Source organism: Dromiciops gliroides, chromosome 4 (genome assembly GCF_019393635.1).
Source record: "Dromiciops gliroides isolate mDroGli1 chromosome 4, mDroGli1.pri, whole genome shotgun sequence".
Classification (NCBI taxonomy): Eukaryota; Metazoa; Chordata; class Mammalia; order Microbiotheria; family Microbiotheriidae; genus Dromiciops; species Dromiciops gliroides.
The window spans coordinates 230,501,591-230,519,750 of NC_057864.1; the positions used below are offsets into that span (position 1 = coordinate 230,501,591).

Sequence of the window (18,160 nt, forward strand, 5' to 3'; positions counted from 1 at the left end):
AAATAACAATTAATTCTTTATAGTAATAAGTAGTAATATATGTTCTAAAGATAGGAGCTTCCAATGCAGATACAATTGTATTACTAAAAAAAAAAAATGGAACATTATATGTTTAGCTGGTCCTATATTAAGGCAGAAGAGAAAGAGACCTGACAGCATTCATTATTATAGCAAACCAAAGAGGTTCTTACATTCCTGAAAGCATTTTGGGCCAGGACATGTGAGGCCTAAATCCTTTCCAACCATTCCTAGACTTGATCATTTCAGTAATATATTCTGTGTTTGGGGGCAGACTGTGGGCAGATATAGGTATTCAGGTTGAAAATGGATGTTAGAACCTAGATCTTATGAATTTAAAACCAAGAATCCTCAAGGGCTAAGTTGGAATAGTACAGACCTCCTGGTCCATACTAGTCAACAAATCAGTTTTCCAGATTAGGATGCTCTTTTACCCATTATTTAGCTTCCACAATAATTATCAGTATTCAGGACTGAATTCATATAGCAAATTTGTAGTTACAAATGGGTTTCAGAAGTAAATAACATGGATAAAGATCCATCTTAAAGTTCCATCCAACAGCTTTTCAGAGCTTCTAGATCATTTGAATATCTATATAATATTTGTTCTATGGACTAAAAAGTTATTAAGCAGAATTAGATATCAGAAATGAGGGGAGCATGAATAGTCATTGTAAAGAATTAATTGTTACTTGAGGTTTTTATGCTCACTGGCTCTGCAAACCGCACAGTGCTCCACCCACTGGTTGTAGCTGTTGCCATGGCGCTGGCACCTCATGTCATCACCACTCACCACTTGCCAGCCTACATGGGCCTGGCAAAATTATACTGATTGGAAGCCTAGTGAGGGCAGTCACGTGACTGTCAGAGTGGCCATCCCATTGGCTGGGGCTGTGTGGGGTTTTTCTGGAATTGGGGGAGGAGAATTGGGCATTCTAGCTGGACGCTGGAAAGACAAGAGTTTTGCTGAGTACTCTCAGCTGATTCCTGGGCAGTGGTATCTTCTGAGGTTGTATAATTTCCCTTTCCCCATTTTATTTCCTTTCCCTTGATCCTACTGATCCTGTTTGGGTTTTTTTGTGGTTTTTTTTTTAAGTTCGTTCTTGTTAAAATAAATCCTGTTCTGTTTTGAGGGAGGCTGCCGGTCTCCTTCCTTGCCCCAATATTGGTTCCCACATCATAAAACATTAATAAGATTTCATTATGTGACAATAACTCAGAGCCAAGCCCTCTAATTCTTTCATATAACTTCAATACTTTACTAAATGTCTGAAATTTGTCTAATCAATTACTATCACCTGCTTAATTCTAACTTTTTAGTATCTCCCACATCTGTCACCTCTTTTATACTCACATTGCTACCAACTCGGTTCACAGGACTTTACTTACTTTAGCCTAGACTATTGTAGTAGCATCTTCATTGCTGTCTGAGGCTTCATTTGAACTCAGGTCATGCTGAATTCAAGGCCACTGCTTTATCCACTGAGCTACCTAGCTGCCCCCTCTCTGATCTCTTCTTGATCTAATCTATCCTTTATAAATGTCAAAACCATCTTCCCAAGTAACAGAATCTGTAAATGGAGTATCATGAGGGGGCAGCTGGGTGGCACAGTAACTAGAGCATTGGCCCTGGATTCAGGAGTACCTGAGTTCAAATCTGGCCTCAGACACTTGACACTTACTAGCTGTGTGACTCTGGGCAAGTCACTTAACCCCCATTGCCTCACTAAAATATATATATATATATATCATGAGGGCACATGTTATGGTAGGTATAGTTGAAAGAAAATAGGAGTCTCTTCCTCAGGCCTTCTAATTTTTCTCAAATATTTTTTACAGGCAATGGAATTTTGGAATGCTACCATTATGGGGTTCCAACTCCTAGGCTTTCAGAACATCTCTGAGTGGCAAAATTTTCTCTTTGTCATCTTCCTGTTCTTCTACATTCTAACTATAATTGGTAACATTATAATCATTGTAGTGGTGAACCAGGATCACCGGTTGCATTTACCCATGTACTCCTTTCTCAAACACCTTTCTTTTTTGGAGATCTGGTACACTACCACCATTGTTCCCCTTCTCTTGGCCAACTTGCTCTCCCAGGGTTTGTCAATGTCTTTCTCAGCATGCATAATCCAACTTTACTTTTTTGTTTTTTTTGGTGCTACTGAATGCTTTCTCCTAGCCATGATGGCTTATGACCGTTATCTAGCTGTCTGTAGCCCTCTACGCTATTCCACACTGATGAGCTCTAAGATCTGCACCAAGTTGGTGATAGGATCCTGGATGACTGGGATTGGAACTGGATTCCTGCCTGCCTTAATGATCTCCAAATTGAATTTTTGTGGGCCAAACCAAATCAACCACTTTTTCTGTGACCTCCCACCCCTAATTCAGCTTTCTTGCTCCAGTACATTCATCACTGAAATTACAATCTTCATCTTGTCCATTGCTGTGCTATGCATTTGTTTTCTCCTTACTCTAGTCTCTTATGTGTTCATAGTGTCCTCAATCTTGAGGATTCCTTCAGCCTCTGGTCGGATAAAGACATTCTCTACATGTGGCTCCCACTTGGCTGTGGTCACTATCTACTATGGGACCATGATTTCCATGTATGTCCACCCCAATGCCCATCAGTCACCTGAACTCAACAAGATCATTTCTATATTCTACACAGTGGTCACACCTCTGTTAAATCCTATCATTTATAGCCTGAGGAACAAAGACTTCAAAGAGGCTCTCAGAAAAGTCATCAAAAGGAAGTGTAGTATGTATAGTGTGTGAATAAAAATGGTAATTACTTTGTAACATAGTGTCCTTGAGGGCGGAGACTATCTTTTGCCTCTTTTTGCATCCCCAGCACTTACCACAGTGCCTGGTACATAGTAGGCACTTAATAAATGTTTATTGATTGAATGGATGAAAGGGGAAGTGAACAAGAGAAACTCAAATGAGTGGACACTGAAACAACTTGGCAATAGCCACAGAACCTTCACAGACCCTGACATTACATTAAAGCTCTCTTTGATTCCCTTCTTGGCTAAATGTTTCCTTTAGAAGACATCGGTTGGAATAGGAAACTCTACAAAGACTATATAGAATATTAGAGATGATTACAGATCTTCTTGGGTGAAAGGAACTTTTATACTGATAAAATCACAGGCCTAGACCAGAAACTTTGGTGGATCTAAATTTATACATGTCATAGAACTAGAACACCTGGGAGGGGGGAAATATAATCTTTCCAAATAGAAACAACTTGAGCTTTATAGCATTTATCAAAATACTTGCCCTAGCTGCCAGAACAAAAGGAATTATATAGAATTATATAGAATTATAGGACTTTGGAGAGAGAGGGTATTTGCGAATTTAGACAATAAACTTAGAGTCAAAAGACCTGGGTTCAAGTTTTAGCTTTGTACTTGATGAGCTGCATGTTTTAACTCTCAGCAAGTTGCTTGAACACAGCTTCAGTTTTCTCATCTGAAGAGGGAACTGCTACATAGAAGACAGCTAGGTGGCACAGTGGATAGAATGCCTGGTCTGGAACCAGGAAGACTCATCTTCTTGAGTTCAAATCTGGCCTCAAATACTTAATAGCTGTGTGACCCCAGGTAAGTCACTTAACCCTGTTTTTCTCAATTCTTCATCTATAAAATGAGCTAGAGAAGGAAATGACAAACTACTCTACTATCTATGCCAAGAAAAGCCCAAATGGGATCACACAGAGTCAGAACATGACTGAAAAAATGACTGAACACGAATAACTACTTAGAACCCCTACCTCATAGCATTGACATGAGACTCAAAGGACATGCAAAAACTTCATACTTGCAAAATATTTATTCTAATATTTACATCTTAAATATTAGGAAAGAAGTGGCTAAATTGACTTCAAATTTTTTGACAAAGAGGGATGGTATCATCAAACCATAATTATGATTCACTGATATAATTCATCATTTTGATGTAGTTGTCAGTCACTCACAGTTTATCAAAAGACCATGATAGGGGCAGCTAGGTGGCGCAGTGGATAGAGCACCGGCCCTGGAGTCAGGAGTACCTGAGTTCAAATCCGGCCTCAGACACTTAACACTTACCAGCTGTGTGACCCTGGGCAAGTCACTTAACCCCAATTGCCTCAACAAAACAAAAACAAAAACAAAAACAAAAACAAAAGACCATGATAATAAAACCTTAATTAATCTACAGATTAACAGACTTTGAAAATAAATGGCCCAACATAATGTGGTGGGTTTTTTCCATATCCACAGAGTTCTATACTGTAGCTAAATGGCACAGTAGATAGAACACTGGGCCTGGAGTCAGTATGACTTTAAGTTCAAATCTGGCTTCAAATATCTAATAGCTATGTGACACTGCCGATCACTTAACTTCTGTTTACCTCAATTCCTCTACTGTAAAATGGGGGTAACAACAGTCTCTTGCTTTCAGGGCTGTTGTGAGGATCAAATGAGATGATATTTGTAAAGCAATTATCATAGTGCCTGACACATATTAGGTATCATTTAAATGCTTATTCCTTTCCACTTCTCTCTACTCCTATGCCTCATTGTGGCATAGAGTTGGCCCTGAACTCTCAAAGGCCATGCCAGTAGATCATTAGCTTTGGCAAGTAGACTATTTTGGAAAGGATGCAAATATAGCTTCTGCTACAGATAGAGTCTATTTTCCAAAGACTTAGCTAGATAACTACATCAATAGTAAGTTGATCACATGGTCATGAATCATTTGACCATGAAAAAAAGAAAAATACAAAATGTTTTTCAGTATTGCCCCTTTCCAATTCTACAGTGATGGTGCAAAATAGAGGAAAATGGGGCAGAAGGTGCTAAAAATCAGACATTTTAAAACTATAAATAAACATTAATTTGACCATCAGTACTCTAAGTGCTAGATCCTTGTCCAACAACCAACACATAGTCATATTTTTGAGGAACTAAACCATATCAATTTAGACATTCTTGTTACAAATAAAACCAGAAGAAGGAAATTATACCTAAATGAAAGAATGCCTTACAGGTACTCCTTGGAGAGGCAAGAAAGGGAGTTGACAGAGTAGGTTTTATAGTAGCAAGAATAATAAATATTATTTCATTGAATATTTTGTTGTCAAATATTGTAATACTAATGATAATTTTGAAAATATTAAAATAATTATAGTTTATGCACCAATCTTAGCTGCTAAGAATGAAGAGGTAGAGAAAATCTATAATTTCATAAGATCCTACAAATTAAATCATTAAACTGATATTTGGCAGCATCAATGAAAAGGTAAAAAAAAAAAAGTGAGGATGAGGAGATATATTTTGGAAGGCATGATTCAGGAAGAAGGAAAGACCAAAGACTTGTTGATTACACAGAAGTTTCTTGCTTTTATATCCAAGAATATTAAAGAATCAACTGAAAGATGTAAGAAATATATGTCCCTACTGTTTGTTGATTATAAATAAGAATTTGATACAGTAGAACAAACCATTACCTTTAAGGCTTTCTTACGACAAAGTGTCTTCTATCAAAAATCATTCAAGGGGCAGCTAGGTGGCGCAGTGGATAGAACACCAGCCCTGGAGTCAGAAGTACCTGAGTTCAAATCCGGCCTCAGATACTTAACACTTACTAGTTGTGTGACCCTGGGCAAGTCACTTAACCCCAATTGCCTCACTAAAAAAAAAAAAAAAATTAATTTAATTAAAAAAAAATCATTCAATATTCCTTGAAAGGTATAATAACAGAAATTGCTCAGTTTAAAGATGTTGATCATTTGCATCAAACAAGGTATAAAGCTTAGAAATATATGCTCCCATATATATATATGAGAGGAGCTGTTTTATCAAGAAAAAAAATACTTGTCAGGGGCAAGATAATACAGAGACTGAAGTTTTAAAGCTTGGAGAAATGTAATTTTTAGTGAACTCATAGTTCCTTGAAAGGCTATAACTAAACTGTTGTCAGAAGTACACTTGGTTGAATTTGTAATATCTGTAGATCTTTATTAAACTATAAAACATGTACCAAAAATGTTTTTGGGGGGCAGCTAGGTGGTGCAGTGGATAGAGCACCGGCCCTGGAGTCAGGAGTACCTGAGTTCAAATCCAGCCTCAGATGCTTAACACTTACTATCTGTGTGACCCTAGGCAAGTCACTTAACCCCAATTGCCTCACAAAACAAACAAAAAAAAATGTTTTGGGGATTTTTTTTCTTTTACTTCCAATGGTCTTACTTAGTAATCTTGTGCCATTGAAGATCTGATAGACTCTGATAAATATTCTGAGAAGTAAAGTTGTCCCACAGCTACAGATATTTCCAAATGTAGACAGAATACCATAATATGATCTTGTACCATGTCACACATCGTAAAAGGATAAGAAATCTAAGAGATTGAAATAAATATTGAGAACTCTTCTAATTTAAATCACACACAAAAGAATGGTCTATAATCAAGTCCAGATTTGGAAAAATGGACTATTTATCAAAGGTATGCTTAAACATATGGTTTCATAATGAATTATATAATATGTGAAAAATTTAACTCTATACTGTCACATAAATTAAATGATTACAGCAAATGGATAAAAATACATATCAATTATGAATTCTTTTTAATACATAAAAAGATGTAAGGTTTGTTATATCAGTGCATTTAATTATTTAATTTTGCCCCAAGTAACGTGCACACTACTATAAGTCCAAATGTTGGAAAGCACTGAAGATGAATTCTGGCACAATAGAGAAAAAAAAATCCTTATTATTGGATCAATACAAAAATGAAATGTGCTTCTTGGTAAGAGAAGTGACCTGTCCCAAATTCTGTTAAGAGCTGTGATAAGGACTTGTCATAAATATCACAGGGAAAATTCATGCTCTAGGTGGGACTAGAGGACACCTAACTCTAGGGCCTCATAACTCTGTGATATGTCATACTTTTCAGGTTTTATGCTAAGTTAGGTCTCTGCTCATATTTCTTCAAAAAGTAAGAAACAATTTTTGGGGGATTGCCCATCAATTGGGGAATTGTTAAATAAGCTCGAGAATATGATTTTGATGGAATATTATTGTGCTATAAGAAATGACAAGCTGGATGATTTCAGAAAGGCTTGGAAAGATTTGTATGAACTGATATATAGTGAAGTGAGAATATTGTGCACAGTGACAGCAATATTGTTTGATGAAGAATTGTGAATGACTTAACTATTCTGATCAATACAATGATTCAAGACAATCCCAAAGGACTAATGATGAAGCATGTTATTTTTCACTTTAATTTGTTCTTTTATTCAAGTTTTCTTATACAAAATGATATTTTACATAATTGCATATGTATAAACTATATCTGATTGCTTACTGTCTCAGGGATGGGGGAGGGGAGGGAAAGAAGAAGGAATAAAATTTGAAACTCAAAACTTTAAATAAAAATGTTTATTTTAAATAAAGAAACAATTTCTGGGAGTTAGTCTGGCAGAGTTTTGAGATAAGCTATTACAAAGTAGGGAGATATGAAAAACAAAATTTACATGATCGTGAGATAAATGTAATTTATTTGATTATAGTCAGAACACAGATAAGAAAGAGAGGAGAGCAAGAAGGGAAAAGATAGAATTCAGAACTGAATCAGTTCAGTCTGAAACTACAAATGATAGATTCTTTTGAGAAGTAAAAGAGTATTAGAGAAGCCACACAGTGGATCAATTAGTTTGGATGAAATGTTGTTCCCAGTGAGATGTTAATTAAGTACAGCTTGAATCAACTTAACTTAGCAGTGGAAACATCTAACTGACACTGAAATTACTTTCAACAAAGAGGCTTTATTTATTTATTGTTTTGGTGGGGCAATGAGGGTTAAGTGACTTTTCCAGGGTCACACAGCTAGTAAGTGTCAAGTGTCTGAGGCCGGATTTGAATTCAGGTCCTCCTGAATCCAGGGCTGGTGGCTTGTGCCACCTAGCTGCCCCACAACAAAGACTTTTAAGGACAGTTGAGTACACCAAAGTTTAAAGTTCCAGAGTTAGTTACTGAGAGAACACAAATCTCCCTCATTCCTGTCTTCTTGGGAGGTCTCTGTTAAGTGTTGCCCAATCTCCTCCATAGATATTGAGTATATTGGTGAGAGAATGTGATCAGGTTTATGTGTAGATTGTAATATAATGTATCTAATGTACAATTTATGCATCTCTTTAAAAATTTTGAAAATTAACTTATTTTTCATTCTTCAAAGAAACTGGGAAAAAGTTCTATACCAATGTGAATATAATGAAGTAATTGTAGAAAATATTAATTCTCCAAGACAATGTTCATCATATTCACCAAATGAACAGTGAACTAACTTTTCATTGTCAATCCAATAAAAAGTTCATAAGTTATTGGATGAAAATAGCCAGTAACAAGAAGTAGCTCAAACTCTACAGAAGGAAAGGTGAATCATTCATAACAACATCATAAAAAGAAATATTAATGAGTGTCACTTGCTACACAGCATCAATAGGATATACACCAAGCATCAGATTTATAAAAACCAGTGGTTTAAATGTTAGACTGCAGATAATATTAAATTTAAAGCTCCTTATCATTTATATAGAACTTTGTGTTTTTTTTAAAAAAGCTATTTAGTATTTGCCATTTCTCTCTGCTCCCATTAGACTAAATGTGTTTGTGGGACTATCAAAAAGAGTGCATCAGTGCTCCACAATTACCAGCAGAAAGCTGGTAAAGTCTATAGAAAAAAAGAGAAGTAAACAACTATTCCCTTTGGAACTCATTCATATATTTCCTTTATTGGCTAGATAGTTTTCTGGTTAAGTCTAGGGCAATTTATTCTCTCTTATTAGAAAAGTTAGAACAAGCAACTGAGGGTTTCCCAGATAGCACAAAAAACCTCTTATTTAATGTGGCTCAATAATTAGTATTTTTTTTCAATATACAATTTGGTTTGTATTTCTTTCTTTGGTTTCAATAAACTCCTAGTCCAAAGGCATTATTAAAACATACAGTTTTGACAAAATAGTTTTTAAAGTATTTCTACTTTTCCATTTAAATAAATTTAAAAATTTCATTTTAAGGAAAAAAAACTGGATTGTAGATTTCTCTTCAAGAAATCTGTTTCTTTTGCGTTGTAGGAATAGAGTACACAAGGCCATAGTCCTTTAGTTTGTAAGTTTCCTATGAAATACCATGTTCTAAAATTGACTTTACCTAAAAATTTTAATGTTTAAAAGTGAAATGTCTATTGCTCCAGGCAATTCTCTAAATTTCAGGGAAGGTGCCAGTCTGCACTGGTGAATGTAACTTCTATTGGCAGGGAAACAAATGGGAAGTGTCATGGTGGGATAGAGGAAGCCTGGTAAATTTTGAACTCCTTAGAGAGAGACCCAGGGTGGACACATGCCAGTGGTGAGCAGATGGCCAATGAATGGTATTACTACTCCAAACTGAATATCATCTTAAGCACAGAAATTAGAGGTCAAATGACAAGGTACAATTAGTTCAGGTTGACTTAAAACATATTATGTGAAAAGGGAGAACACTAACTGTCATGGGGATTTATGGTGGTCCTTATGTATTCTTCCATAAAGAATTATACTCTCTCACACAGTCAATTATAATTAAAATAGTCTTATTTGGCACTAGAAAAGTCACCCAGTGGGAAGTCAAAGACTTCACCCCTCAGGGAGAAGAGCTTGAAATATTCTCCTCCTAGAACAGAGGGAAGGCAAAAGCTTTTATAGACAATAAATGGGGGGGGTAGCTAGGTGGCACAGTGGATAGTGCACAGGCCTTGAATGCAGGAGAACCTAAGTTCAAATCTGTTCTCAGACACTTGACACTTACTAGCTGTGTGACCCTGGGCAAGTCACTTAACCCTCATTGCCAAGCAAAAAAGAAAGAAGTTGAGATGTCATCAGGGGAATATGGACTCTGGTCTGGATTCTGTTTGTCTTTGGTTGTCTCTGGATACTGGTTGTCTCTAGAACTGCTGGTTTTTTACTAGTCTTTAGCATAGCATTGTCCAAAATTTTTCAATTTAAATAGTGAAAGTTCTTCAAAATATACAAAACAAATTTGAACTTTATATATAAACTTTATACATTGGAGTCCCCCCTTTTGGAGGATATTTATATCCATAAGCAATAGAAAATTGAGACAGTTATTACATTAATAACACTTTTTACCACTATATGTCTGGATCAAGGCCAAATTTAGTAATGTGTCCATGATGACACTTGAAATGTTATGGAAAGGTTACCACACCACATCATGTGGTACATAAACATGCAATAATTTTGCTAGGCCTCGGGTGGATGGATTCTAACCATGCCACTAGACTGAATGAAAAAAACAAATTAAGTTAAACCAGATGCATGGGCTGGAGCTTCCATGACACCAGACTATTTTTGGAGTGAGAGATGTGCCCTATGTAGCTGCTATTATCAGCAAACTATGAACTTACTGAATGTATTTGGACTAAGGGAATCAATTTACCAAAAGAACTTAAATATCAGCGAGACTCAATATGTCCATTAATTGTCATATAAATTAAATAATGGGGTTCAATAACCCTTCTTTGAAGTTAAAGGTTCAATAGCCCTTTTTAGAAGTTAGAGCCATATGCTCTTGGTGAAGAAGTTCTTCGCCTACAAACGGTGCAGGTGGAATCAGATGATAAAGACAGAACTGGGGCCAAGCAGGAACAGGAACAGCAACATCAGCAGGCCGGTTCAATTCTGCTACAGTTGAAAGATGCTGGGAATCCAGCTGTAAGGATACTTGGATAGAATTTTTTGTTAGAGCCACAAGTGGCTTAGAAATTTTACCAAAACAGGGTATCCATTGCCTGCAATACCCAGCTGCTCCCAGAATGGCCCTTAGCTGCTTCTTAGTTAATTCTGCCACTCTTTGGGCTTCTAATAAGCAATTATAATATGTGTCCTCAACCTTAAGGGTCACATGAGGTTCATCACTTTGGGGAGGAGAATGGAAAGGGTTAATGTATTTAAAGTCTGGGAAAATAAAAGTTTCAATATTTATTGTCCATTCCTCCCCTGTGCACAGTCATTTCTCTATATTTCTCTGATCTGTACTCCTTTGAGAGGGTCTGTGACTGTTCTCAGGTTGCTCCTTTATATTTCTCTGAAAAGGCCTATAACTGGTTTGACTCTGCTTGTCTGTATGTCCCTGAAAAGATCTATATCTATTCTGTTTGTAATAAGGCCTATAATTCTGTTTGTAATAAGGTTCTGTCTTTCTGTGCCTTCCTGATATGGTCTTCTAAAGTTATTCTGATTCTGTTGGCAATAAGGCCTGTAATTGCCTTGGTTGTAATTTACCTCTTTGGTAAAAATTTCTCTGATTATCCCTATTTCCCCTAAAAAAATCTTTCAGGCTTTCGGTCATTACTTGTTTCAGTTCAAACTTTCTGGTTCTACATTCTCTCAACAAGTGTCCTTGCTTCTCACAATATTGACACACTTTAGGGGTTTTATATGGATTTTTAAATGTTTGACCTGAAAGCGCTGGTGCTAGGATGCTTCTGTGAGTATGTTTAACAGCATCTTGCATGAGAGGCTTCTGCTGACCCAATTTTAAAGACTGGTCAACATCTTTTTGTGAACTCAGGTTATTTCTAGCAGAGGAAGCTTACTATGCGTACAATTCTTTCTCTCTCTCCAGAGTTGTATATGAAAATACCATGCTATGATGGAGAGAAAAAAAATTACAATTGCTAGAGCTATTATTATATTACTATAATAAGGGTCAAAGTTAGTCAAAATGTCCCTAGTAATATTAACCATGGGTTCAATGGGTAAAACAGACATTATGCGGTCTCAGAAAAACCTGTTGAAAAAAGGCAAGAGGTAAAAAAATATTCAGTCATGGTTCAGTTTAAGTGCTAAGGCTTTTCTCTGCTAGAGGCTTTCAAAAAATTAAGTCAGGCAGTGGGTGGAAAAAAATATTTTTATAAAAAAAAAATTCCTAGTGGCCCTTTTTAAAAAAAAAGATTTAACAGATTAGGTTAGAAACTCCTTGTGGCTCACCAATAAGTATGTAAAAAAAATTAATTAACTTAATCTAATCTGAAAAATTATAACTGGATTTATATGGAAAATTATGATTATATGAAAAATTATAGCTTTAGAAAAGTTATAATTTGGGCTGTAAGTCCCATCTGGGTCGCCATTCAAATGTGAAAATATTTTATCAACTGGCTGGGGTCTAATCTGTGGATCACTAATCTTGGGGACTTCTGATTAAGCTGTGAATATTTGACTGCTATTATTTTAATATGGGCCATTTTAAAAGTTCCACCACACTACTCCCAAATTGATAAGCAAAAGATTAAGAAGCCTCTTAATTAAATAATCAAAGCAGAATTTATTTATAAAAATCAATGTAAAAGATAAGGGTTAAGAAATGCAAATTATACAACCTGTCTGCTTTTAGTTAATAAGGGCTGTTGCTCCAACTGCACTTTCACTGCTCAGCTCCTTTCTTCTAACTCCAAGCCCCTTTCACTTTGTCAACCCCCCTGAAAAGCCCCTTAGCATCCTCACCTCTGTTGCCAACCCCCTGGCATCTCTAGCATCTCTGTATTGTAGCCCTTCCTCACTTTCTCCAACCTCCTTTGTGCTGACCGCTCTTACTGTCTTCTCCAACCTCCTGTATCGTCCTCCTCTTCACTGTCTTGCTAGCTCTCCTGTCTCCTTCTGTCCCCTCAAACCTCAGGCTCTCTGCACCCCCGCACACACCAAGCTAATCCGGGCTACACTAGGGCTGTGCCCAGTGGGGCTCGAGGGGCCCGTGCCCCCTGCTGTGCGCCTGGGACCTCCACACGGACTATGCTAGGGCCTGGCAGGACTAGCCTGGTATCTCCAGGGCAGCTCCTCTCAGGGCGTAGGGAGCTGGGGCTTTTTTTCTTTTCCCCCAGCCATCTGACCTGATGTCCTGAAAAGCCTATGGGGCTTTTTTGGCTCAGCTGAAGTAGAAGGGGAGGGACACCAGCCCCTCACAAAGAAAAAACCCCTGAGAGCCTAAGGCTTTTTAATCTCAACCCAAAGGCAGGGTCCCCAAATCAAAATAAATCCCCTCATTACTAAGAGAAGAGAAATAAGGGATGATTATATATATATATATATATATATATATATATATATATATATATATATATATATATATATATATATTTCCTGGACTTTCAATGATAGGAGTGAAATAAAAGATTACCCACATTCTTATGGCTGGAACATTGTACAGAGATGCTATTCTATGGTCCTTGCCCAGATAATGCTTTTGTCTCTATATTTCTGGATGTATAACAATTAAGGTAATGTTTGGGGGAAGAGATCATTTGTATACATCCACTTGTCAATTTAGGAGATTTTCTACTGTCTCAAAGCTCCATATGTCATTATCCCCATGCTCACATCACTCTCTTCCAAATTAACAAAATAACAAAACCTATCAATTATTGTCTAGTTACCCCTCACAAATAACTTTAAGATCTTTTGCAGTTAATATCTGCTGTAGTTTTTCATTGTGAAGGAAACAGGAATGATCAAGCTTTGTGAGTGATATTCTGCACACTACTGTAAATAAGTGTACATTTACTATAGAAGTTTATCTTGTTTATTATAATAACAGATGGTGACATAATTTAGTGGAAAGGGCACAAGACTTGGAATAAACAAATCTGGGTTCTTGCCCTGGAACTGCCATTATTTCTGTGAATCACCTTGGGAAAGTTTGAAGTGAATTCTGCCTCCTAAGGTCCATTTCGAATCTAAAAGAGAGTGGATTTCCCAACATTGGTTGTGTTCAAGCAAATATTAGATCACAATTTAGTGGGAATATGTTAGAATGGAATCATGGACTGGATGAATGCTTCTAATGATCATAGAAACGTAGTTTATATGATTTTTTTTAGATTAAAGTCATTGCATTGGTGGGTATAGCACTGTGCCTGGAGTCAGAAAGACCTGAATTAGAATATGACCTCAGATATTTATTAGCTTTATGACCCTGGGCAAGTCATGTAACCTCTGTTTGCCTTAATTCACTGGAGAAAGAAATAACAAACCACTCCAGTATATCTTTGTCAAGAAGACCCCATGGACAGTATGGTCCATATAGTCATGAAGAGTTGGATACTACTGAATGACTGAACAACAGCTTTTTTCTTATCATGTACTAAGATGTGTTTATATAATACATAACTATTTTAAAGTGTCAAAGTCAATGGCCTAAAGTCCCTTTTTCTTCACATTGATGTCCAATCAATTTGACTGATCACTGACATGGTATTGTTTCATCTTATGGACACCCTCACATCAGTTTTTTGTGTGTTATGTATAATTAATAAAACCAGAATCTTAAAAAAATAATTTTGTATTTGTAATGGCTTTCTATAAAAACTTTTGAGATATTTGAAATTGCTAAGTAAATGGTGTAGAATAATAGAATCATCTTTCTTGTAAAATTTACTTTGTGTTTAAAGGACTTTGTATTTACCCATCTGTGCACAGATCATGTCCTCCCTCTTACTCCTAACAGTAATTCTACTAATACAAGACAATTTTTTTTTTGTCTTGGTAATCAGAACTCCTCACTCTAAAAGCACAGAGAAAGTGCAACAATATACATATGACAAATTGAAATGAATCAGACCCATTGTACCTTCTGGCCCGTTTGCAGTTGTGATAAGCAGTGTTCCCTGGAAGACAGTCACCAATTTGTCTCTGTGTCTGTCATATTCTAATTCTTCCCCTCTCATTTGTACCTATGACAGATATCTCCAATTCACTTTTTAGGTGTTTGTTCAGTGATCAGGCATTTGTCTAGATCATAGGAAAAAAAGGAAGGACCATAGTTATACCTAATAGGGTAACTTTTTTCCCCCTCTGTTTACCTTTTTAAACTTCTCTTGAGTCTTGTATGTTGAGATCAAATTTTCTATTCAGTTCTGGTCTTTTCACCAGGAAAGATTGAAAGTCCCCAATGTCATTAAATGTCCATCTTTTCCCCTGAAAGAAAATGCACATTTTTGCTGGGTAATAGATTCTCGGCTGCAATCCAATCTCCTTTGCCTTCCAGAATATCATATTCCAAGCCTTGCGGTCCTTTAATGTTGAAGCTGCCAGGTCCTGAGCAATCCTGACTGTGGCTCCATGATATTTAAATTGCTTCTTTCTGGCTGCTTGGAGTATTTTCTCCTTCACCTGATAATTCTGGAATTTGGCTACAATATTCCTTGGAGTTTTCCTTTTGGGGTCTCTTTCAGGAGGTGATCGATGGATTCTTTCAATGATGATTTTATCCTCTGATTCTATGATATCAGGGAAGTTCTCCGTAATAATTTCCTGGAATATGGTATCTAGATTCTTTTTCTGGTCATGGCTTTCAGGCAGTCCAATGATTCTCAAATTGTCTCTCCTCGATCTGTTTTCCAGATCAGTTGTCTTTCCAATGAGGTATTTCACATTTTCTTCTATTTTTTCATTTTTTTTATTCTGCTTGACTGATTCTTGGTGTCTCATGGATTCCTTATCTTCCAACTGTCCCACTTTAATTTTTAAGGCATTGTTTTCTTCAGTGAGATTATGCACCTTTTTTTCCATTTGGCTAAGTGAATTTTTTAAGGTATTATTTTCTTCAGTGAGATTATGCACCTTTTTTTCCATTTGGCTAAGTGAATTTTTTAAGGTATTGTTTTCTTCAGTGAGATTATGCAGCTTTTTTTCCATTTGGCCAAATGAATTTTTTAAGGCTTTGTTTTCTTCAGCTTCCTTTTCCAAACTGCTGATTCTTTTTTCATAGTTTTTTTGTTTTGCTTTCATTTCTCTCCCCATTTTTTCTTCTACCTCTTGCAATTGATTTTTAAAATTCTTTTTGAGCTCTTCCAGGAAGGCTTTTTGTTCTTGAGACCAATTCACCTTCCCTTGTGAGGCTTCAGATGTAGACAATTTGAGGCAATTGTCCTCATCTGAGTTTGTGTTGGCTTCTTCCCTATTGATACAGAAGCTCTCAATGGAGAGGGCTCTTTTTTGCTTCTTACTCATTATTGCAGCTTATTTATTTATTCTTTAAGTTGAGTTGAGGTCTGCTCTGGGGGCACCAGGGTCCCTGTTTTGGGCTTCTTGTGCAGGTGTATAGGTGCTGTGTGACCGGGCTTTTACTCTGAGGCCTTTATGGTGTGTGGAGATGCCCCCGCCCTGCACTTCCTGTATGATTGTGCTCGGCCAGCCAGGCGCCAGACCCCGGCGTCTGATCCCGCCGTTCGTGGCCCTCTCGGCTGGTGCAGGTAAGTTTTTCCACTGTCCTTCTTGGCCACCAGATTTTTGAACCAGGTTCCGGGAGCCTCAGTTGTTCGGCTGTGGCCTACAGCTCCTGCTGACTTGCCCTGACCCCCTCAGTGCTGGGTTGCTGCCCTGTGCTGGGCCTCCCTTTTGCCCGAGTCAGACCGACCTTTTCCTGAAGTCTTCTAAATTATCTCTGGTTGGAGGACTGTGTCTCTCTGTCTCTTTGCAGGTTCTGTAGTTTCAGAATCCGTCCAGAGGCTTGATTTAATGTTCGTTTTGAGGGAACAGAAGGAGAGCTCAGGCAGCTTGCTGCTTCCTCTCCGCCATCTTGGCTCCGCCCCCAGGACCATAGTTATAATGGAACTATGCTGTTGACCAAGAGGTGAGGGACAACAAAACAAAAGATGATGATGATAAGTGTGTTAATTTGGTCATCAGCTCACCTAAGATAAAACCTAAAGAATATGTATTAGGTTAGCACTTAATTAAGTTAGCACTTGTTAATTAAGCTACTTGAGAGGAGTTGTTTTACCCTCAAAATTCATATCACTAGTGTCTGACACACTCAGTGCCTGTCACTTAGTAGGGACCTATTAAATCCTTGTTGATTGATTTATTAATTTGAGAGTTGGAACAATTGATCCTTTCCTCTAATTCTTCCTAGGTCTTCACCATCTCTGATAGCTTTTAAAACCCCTATTGCTCTTGTCTTACACAGAATACTTGTGAATGAGTTATAAAGAAGGCTCAGTTTTCTACTCACACAGCCAAGAAAATGTTCTTCTCCTTGCTGAATGGTTTCACTAGCCTCTAAAGAACTTCCTTGTACCATACCCATGTACTATGCCCACCCAGACCTCACTCAGGTGTCCTGAATATTTCTTCAGGAAGTCCTGATCTGGACCTACTTTCATTTGTTTCTACACAGTGAACACATTGAGTTTTTGTACCTCAGTGAACCCAGTCTTCACCATTATGTTATCCATAGAAGTTTCATAATCCCACAGATTGTATTTACATTATGCAAGTTGTTAATGATAATTTTATATTTTTACTATAGCTTCTTGAATCAGGTATCTTTGCAGTCCAAATATTTTTAATATTCTCTTATAACTGCCCTCACAGAGCCCCAACCCAATATTCTCATAACAGGATTTAGAGAAAGGGACTTTGGAAATCATATGATCTCCAGCCCAACTTCTTAATTTTGCATATGAGAGAAATAAAGCTAAGAGTAATAAAATCATTTATCCAAGGCAATGTAAAATCAGAATTGAACTCAAGTTCTCTAACTTAAGGAATTCCCATTATTTCAAAGAACCACAATTATATTTTAAGTTCCCTTGTCTGAAATATCCCTAGGGAAACTATATTTTTCTTGAGCTACAACTATAAAGACACCGCTAATTCACAAGCATCAAATTGATTTTATGTAAAAAGTTGTTGAGGTTTTTTAGTCTTACCAGATTGCATCTTTGTCAACACATCCCATTTTTCTCCTCATGAATTCTCATAATAATTTGTCCATTTTTGAATAGAATGAAACTATAACTATGGGATTAAAATTAAGAATTTAGCAGAATTTTTAGTGTGGCTATAAATCTGTAAAAATATATGCAAATTAATCCTGATTGTATAACCCTTATGTCAATGAATACAGTAACCTATGGAATGTTGTAGTGTATTCCAGTATGGGACAATTGAATCATCAGTATTAAGATGAAAAAAAGGAGGGAGGCAGAGCCAAGATGGCAGAGAGGAATCAGCAAGCTGCCTGAGCTCTCCTTCTGATCCCTCAAAAAGAACATTAAATCAAGCCTCTGCAAAGAGACAG

General features: G+C 36.9%; 1 protein-coding gene across 1 annotated transcript; it reads left to right on the forward strand.

Annotated features, from left to right (window-relative positions):
* Positions 1-1,860: 1,860 nt before the first annotated feature.
* On the forward strand, positions 1,861-2,802 carry LOC122754891 (olfactory receptor 11L1). The gene has a single exon (XM_044003328.1). It carries the CDS (start codon positions 1,861-1,863, stop codon positions 2,800-2,802), a length of 942 nt encoding a protein of 313 aa, XP_043859263.1.
* Positions 2,803-18,160: the final 15,358 nt, after the last annotated feature.

Bases quoted from the DNA above. Each gene is read 5' to 3' on its own strand.
- LOC122754891 (XM_044003328.1), top strand. From the start codon at position 1,861: ATGGAATTTTGGAATGCTACCATTATGGGGTTCCAACTCCTAGGCTTT.